Source organism: Drosophila albomicans, chromosome 2L, assembly GCF_009650485.2.
Source record: "Drosophila albomicans strain 15112-1751.03 chromosome 2L, ASM965048v2, whole genome shotgun sequence".
In the NCBI taxonomy this organism is placed as follows: Eukaryota; Metazoa; Arthropoda; class Insecta; order Diptera; family Drosophilidae; genus Drosophila; species Drosophila albomicans.
Genome location: NC_047628.2, coordinates 7,296,548 through 7,303,320, shown reverse-complemented (window position 1 = coordinate 7,303,320; position 6,773 = coordinate 7,296,548). Strand labels below are relative to the sequence as shown.

At 36.3% G+C, this 6,773-nt stretch overlaps 1 protein-coding gene across 2 annotated transcripts; it reads right to left on the bottom strand.

The window, feature by feature from the left end:
* Positions 1 to 4,477: 4,477 nt before the first annotated feature.
* Positions 4,478 to 5,709, bottom strand: LOC117564363 (lipase member H-A-like). 2 transcript variants are annotated; one of them, XM_034243078.2, is made up of 3 exons: positions 5,664 to 5,709; positions 5,512 to 5,582; positions 4,478 to 5,455 (listed from the first exon to the last, which is right to left on the bottom strand). In XM_034243078.2, exon 3 carries the CDS (start codon positions 5,419 to 5,421, stop codon positions 4,504 to 4,506), a length of 918 nt encoding a protein of 305 aa, XP_034098969.2. In that variant the 5' UTR covers positions 5,422 to 5,455; positions 5,512 to 5,582; positions 5,664 to 5,709; the 3' UTR covers positions 4,478 to 4,503. The 2 variants fall into 2 exon arrangements, with proteins under 2 accessions (XP_034098969.2, XP_034098968.2); XM_034243077.2 differs by having other exon boundaries at positions 5,512 to 5,608; positions 5,664 to 5,698.
* Between the last annotated feature and the right edge of the window lie 1,064 nt (positions 5,710 to 6,773).

The window sequence follows — 6,773 nt, the reverse complement described above, 5'->3', positions numbered from 1 at the left end:
TGTCTAGTTGTCCAAGGTTCGATATAACGCAGACTCTATAAATATTGTTAATAGCATTTCTCGTCTATTTCCAGTTCAAGTCTCTAATTAATTTATGCATTTTTTATAGCTACGGGGGCGAATTAAAAATCTAAAATACATCGACGGAAATTCATAATTCCAATGCATTTCGATTGCCACATAATGCGATTGGAATATCAAAGATAAAGCAAACGATTTGAGCTCATTACGAAGTGATTAAGTTAGATTAAATTGACTTGGGTTGCTCAATTCAAGGCAATTAATCAACGACTTAATACATTTCTTTTTTATATCTATAAAGATATTTCGTTGCTTTGAACTCGTCTGGACTCAATTTCCTTTTAGAATATGACGCTTTCAGCGCCAGGTATTGATCAAAGCGGCAAGTCGAGTCCAAGGTGCAATATACATATATCTCGTAAATCTTATCCGGATAATAATGGTTCCGCTTACGTATTGTTTATTGTTTATTGCGGTTGCTAAAGAACAATAAATACCACCCAGAAATGACAGTTTCGAGCTTCATTATCGAAAGGGAAGCAGAGCAAGAAAAGAACGCATTTCAAATCGCAATGCGACGCATTGAAATTGGTTGGATTACTGCAGTGCAGTGCAGTGCGGCATCTGGTCGCCAGATGGCGCTACCTTGCCCCGATCCGACGCCAGATGCAGCAGTCTCCTCATTGAACTGTCAGCGCAGTGAATTCGAATTGCATTACGAACGAAGTTGTATTTGCTTTAAAGGTTTGTTTATGCACTTTCCCCAACCCAACGGTTTATTAGCTAACGGATCATTTTCGCATTGCAATTGCATTGCATTCCTCGCCGTTGTTTGTTGCCACGTGCAGCGCGCAAAAGTATCTGCCAGATACTTTGTGTGTGTGTGTGTGTATCTCAAGTTTTAGGGGGGCTTTATTTAAGTGTCTGTCAAAAGCTGACTAATGGCCTACGCATTCGATTTATGTGGGCGCCGCAGAGGACGAAGCGGTGGCCAGCGGGGGGCGGACAGCGGGAGGCGGGGCTGCTGTCAAGCGGGCGGCGTGTGAAAATCGTTAACAAATTGCAGCGTCGAAATGATTTGAGGAATACATCGATTTAAATTTACAAAAATATCGAAATATATATGTATGTATATATTTCTGTGCAGGCGACGCATTCAAAAGTGAAATGTGTGAAAAGTTGTTGTTGTAAAGTTTGCCTTTTATTTTTCTTTAATTTTTCCGTGGGCGGAAGATGCAACTTTAATTGACAATTTAGTTTGAGAAATGGAAAAATGGAGCCGCAATAACCTCAGCGTTGAGTGATGGGTGCGGTTAGTGTGACCATATTTTGTTAATGTAATATGTGATGAAAGACTGGTAATCTGTAAATTGTTTAAGTGAATTTCAATATTTTCACTTCCATAGCAAAAACTATTCTTTCGTATTTAAAACATTGTTTTATAATGTCTGTAATGTCTTAACCCTCTCTATACGGGCAAGGCTTAAAACATCGTTATTCGCTTTCCTTTGTGCTGTTTTGTCTTTGTTCTTGGTTTTCTAATTCAAGGAAGTCCAAAAATGATATTCGTTGCATTTGCAAATAGGTGTTAGAGGTTTTGTCATCTGAAGAAGTTGTTTGAAATTGAAAAAATGTTTTTGTTTTAATATTTTAAGAAATTTATAGCTCGAAATAAAATTACTGACGAGTTTCTGGTACTCTCAAGATCGCAAAATACTAATTCCACACAAAAAAAAAATGTTCGTTAGCTCTTTATTGACAAAATTTTTCAGCACAAACCTTTACTCTTAAGAGATAAGGAACTGAATATTTCAATGTAGTATATATATCGATATACGAAATATAGTGTTCGGTACATTTTAGTATTTTAATTGGGTATATTTGAACGAAGATTGCCCTTTCGTGCTGTTTTGTCTTTTTAAGAAATAGGTAGTGGGTATCGTATAGTCGAGGATACTAAACTGTAGCTTTCTTGTTGGGAAACACATATAATTATCGTTTATTTTTTGAAGATTCTCTCTTATAGATTCCATTTTAGATATATGTACTTAAAGTAAAGAGTATTAATTAGATCCTAAAAATGTTGTAAAACAAATTAGTCTCTGTGAGAACAATACTTCCATAATAATAAATAATATGTTATTTAAATTAGATAATCTTATCGACATTTTGCTGAAGGTTCTTTTGTATAGATTCACTGTCGCAAATTGAGCTTTATTATTCATTATTGTATTTACAAGATCAGCAAACATTTGGCCTGTTCATTGAGAGACGGTGCCAAGCACAACAAATGATAACAATTCACACCTCAATGTGGAACATGTTGTCGTAATTAACCCACTTATGGTTGCTTTGCTTGTTGTACCTGTATCCAGGTTCCAGGGCAATGTGATGAGATGACTCGACAGCTGTTGCTTGAAGTAATTTGTGAAAATTATGGGCCATCGTTTGGTGTATTTTATTATTATTATTATTATAACATTAACACAATCAGCGAGGGCGAAGAATCACAAGACTTTCGTTTTGTTTACTTTTCAGTTTTACATTTATTTCACTCTTTTCGCTCTGATTTACATCTTTCACATTTTTTTGTCATGGATTTTTGGATTTTTGGCATTCTGCGCACACGCATTTTACTTTCCAATTGCGTCGAGTTCAAAATGAATTATCGTAATCTTGACAAAACGTTGGGAATGGGGAAGTTTCAACACTCTTTTAAACAGTGCAAAGTAGTTATATTAAATGAATTATAATTTAAATTACATCACAATCGGTATTACGTAATTTAGTTAGAAATGTGAAGAGCATGAATTCCGTTTAAAGATGATTTATTTTCAGCAAAAAATAAAAGAGTAATATATTTGTTTCTGCATCTTTAAAAATCACTTAAAATAAAAAATTAATTTTATACTCATCAAGTTTTCAAATATGTAAAAAGTATTTATAAGAAAGCTTTCTTGTACAATTTATTTTGAAATATAAATTCCAGGAATTCATTTATTGTCTGGTTATTTTTAAGAAAAACATGAAAATTCACGTGTAATCATAATTTGTTTTTTGCAATACATCACTGACTTCCCTTCGAGTTGAAAACATACATATCTAAGATCTGCCCCATCACCCAAAGATTTATTCACACACTTTGTTGCTGATCTTCATGCGGATCACACATGCTTAATGGGGTCATAATCGCCTCCCGCAAAGTGTTACGCATTTCGTGACAAATGTGTAATAACCTTTAAAAATACGACACGACTGAGTCTCTCTGTCTTTCTTCTTTGTATCTGTGGATCTTTGCTTCACTGTAAGTGAGTATCTTTCTTCTGTGCTGTAATTTCACAAAATTTTGTAATTTTGCGCATGCGTCAAAGTCGTTTTCTTTCTTTTGCTCTGTTTTTGTAAAACCGGTTTTTACCGTTTGTCGACATTTCAATTGCTAAATTCAAAAATAAACAATAAACAATAAGTATATACATAGTATACAAGACAAGATCTCTGCGTAAAAGATTTTTGCTCATTCGCAATGAGTAATCGAAATGTGATTCACGACTCGGGGCCTCCGGCGTGTCAATTTTGACAGCTCTTTTGTTGTTCCGAATACGTTTATTTCGCCCGCATTTCTGGAGCAAGGACGTAAAACCCACTTGTCAGACCTTGTATTTCCTGCTTTCACCTTTATTTTAGAGCCGCCCACTCGCAACATCCCCAAAAACGGCAATGTCTTGCAGTCATCAAGAAAGAAAGCTGCACTTAAATTATTTAACTGTTTGAGAGGCTCACGCCTTGATAATACATTTTTCAATTCCGCTTCAATTACGTCAGTTCGATGTCGCCTTATGTAGAGGTAAGATTAGCAGAGTTCTTAACCTTCTGCTAATTATATTCTGTTAATAAAATGCTGTTAATAACATTCACTTTTATTTGTTGCATTCTGATTGATAACATCTGTTTTTATACCCGCTAACCATATGGTAAAAGGGTATTTTAACGTTGTGCCTGCCATAGACTCTATAAGGTTTTATATTTTTGATCAGCGTCGCGTATATGAATATCAATATAACAAATGTACATTTTCAGTATTTTTTTGAATATAAATTTAGTATATTTTAAGAATAATACAGCACTATTTTTGGGTTTCTTAAACATGGGTAGCAAGTATCTCACAGTCGAGCACATTCGACCTTAGATTTCTTATGTATTTTAACTGAGGTTCTACAGAGAATGAAATATTTATTAAATCAGCCAAAAGTAGACCTCGGAAACACGCCCCACATACAAAGTTGTTGCCATCATTTACTGATTCATCATCTGGTTTAAATGTAATGCAAACAAAAAAAATCACACTTCTATCAACTCTCTTTTTTCAGATACGACCTTTTGATGAAAAGGGAATGATATTAAAGTTATTTTATGAAAATTATATTTTTGGTATTTATTTTTAAGCTTAGTTGTGAAAAATGATGATATTGAATATATCTGGAATTAAGCTTCAGCCAATTTCTTTGATTTCTTAAGCGCATCAGCCTCAATTTGCAAATATCTGCGCTCCAGTTTCTGCTCCAATTCATCGATGTGCTGAACACCAGTTTTATCAAACAACTTTGTTGTCAAGTCAGTGATAGTTGCACCCTTATGCCCGGCAGCAAAAGGCGGATTGGCATACGTCTCCAGGAAGTAAGTGCCACTGTTGTTGGGGGACGCAGGATAGCCCATCAAGGCTTGAGTCTGTTGCAAGGTGCAACGACCGAAGGCATGTGGATGCCAGTTATGGCACTTGATGCCCCAGAAACCATTCTCCGATGCAATGGACTCGGCATAGTATTCGGGGGCACGATTGTGGCTGCAAGAGCCTGGAGATTTATGATTCTCGCAGCCAGGTTGTTCTCCGTCTCGAAAATTGACATAGAAGTCCGCATGCCCCATGGGTTTTAGAATGCCACGTTCCGCAGGATTCGTATGTATAATATCCACGAAGTCGGCATCTTCATGATTTAAGCGATGTCTGTCATGGGTTACAACAAACAGAGGTTTAGCTGGATCTAAGCCCGTTATATGATGAAGTGTGTGATTCACATAGTTGGCCGTTTGGCCAGCCACTTGGGCACCCAAGCTGAATCCAATGAGGTGCAAGTCATCCTTATTGATAATGCCAGGATTAACCAAATTGTTGATCAACTGACCCAGACATTCGCTAATCAGCAGCGCATTTAGAATGGCTTCCTTAAAACACGGATGCCTTACCAAGGGACCAAAGTCAACGGAGATCACATAGACTGCTTTTTTATCAAGTAGTTCCGGTCTAATTTCAGTATTGGGGGAAAAGTCGCGATGTCCTGTATATCCGTGAATAATTATATAAACTGGGCGAGGCGGTTGAAAGAGTGCGGGATCAATTCTCATTGGTCTGATTTGTGTGGGATTATCCCGAGTTGCACTGAAAATGGAACAGAGAACATGTTTGCGTGTTGATCGAAACTAAGTGCAACTTACTTGGTATAAAGCCAAAAGGTCACGTTCTTATTTGGACAGCCACCCTCAACCACAAAGCAGCTCCAAGATGCCTGTACATAGGAGCAGAAAACCAGAGCTATATATAGATATATTAACTTGAATAGATTTCAGATTCAACTCTGTCGACATACCTAGCAGCAGTATCTTCATTCCAATAAATTTCGCAGTCAACTGTCGGCACAGCAACTAAATATTTTGCCTTTTAAAGCGGTAAAAAACGAATAATCTAAAGTAATCTGGCAGTCATTAACCTTAATTCAACGCGGAATATGAATGATGAAGCGTTAAAGTCGTATGCAGTTTATCTTGACAAAAATCGCATTAAAAATCGAATGTCGCAGACCCAGCAGATATGCATTCTTCTAACTACCTCGATTGAGTTAACAAAAAATCTTTACATTTTTATACCCGCTACCCATAGGGTAGAAGGGTATTATAACTTTGTGCCGGCAGGAAATGTATGTAACAGGTAGAAGGAGGCATCTCCGACCCTATAAAGTATATATATTCTTGATCAGCATCAATAGCCGAGACGATCTAGCCATGTCCGTCTGTCCGTCTGTGTGTCTGTGTGTCTGTGTGTCTGTATGTCTGTGTGTCTGTGTGTCTGTCCGTCTGTCCGTCTGTCCGTATGAAACACTGGATCTCAGAGACTATAAGAGATAGAGCTATAATTTTTTTTCGACAGCATTTGTTATGTTTGCACGCAGATCAAGTTTGTTTCAAATTTTTGCCACGCCCACTTCCGCCCCCGCAAATCAAAAAAATCGAATAACAAGTGTAATTTTAAAGCTAGAGCTACGAATTTTGGTGTATACAATAATTACTGTAGTAGTTATGATTCCTGAAAATTTGGTTGCGATCAGATAAAAATTGTCGAAGTTATTTAGGAAATACTTTTGTATGGGAAAAACGCCTACTTACTAGGGGTCTTAGTTACTTTGGCTGACAATCTGGTATATTGAGCCGTCTATGGTATATTTTGAATGCGGTACTATATTGATATACCAAACATATCATTTGGTATATTTTTAGTATTTTTTAAAAGTATTTTCGGTATATTTTCAAAATGATACCGCAATATTTTGCCTTTATTAAAAATGGGTAGCGGGTATCTCACAGTCGAGCACACTCGACTGTAACTTTCTTACTTGTTTTTATTTGTCTGGCTTAATTAGGTTTTTTTCCATTAAATAATTTACTTTAATTTTAATTGTATTATTTTAGTACACATATTTTAT

Excerpts from the sequence above, each read along its gene's own strand:
- LOC117564363 (XM_034243077.2), bottom strand. Across the intron at positions 5,456-5,511 it reads ACCTTTTGGCTTTATACCAA|TGCAACTCGGGATAATCCCA; the intron begins GTAAGTTGCACT and ends TTCCATTTTCAG.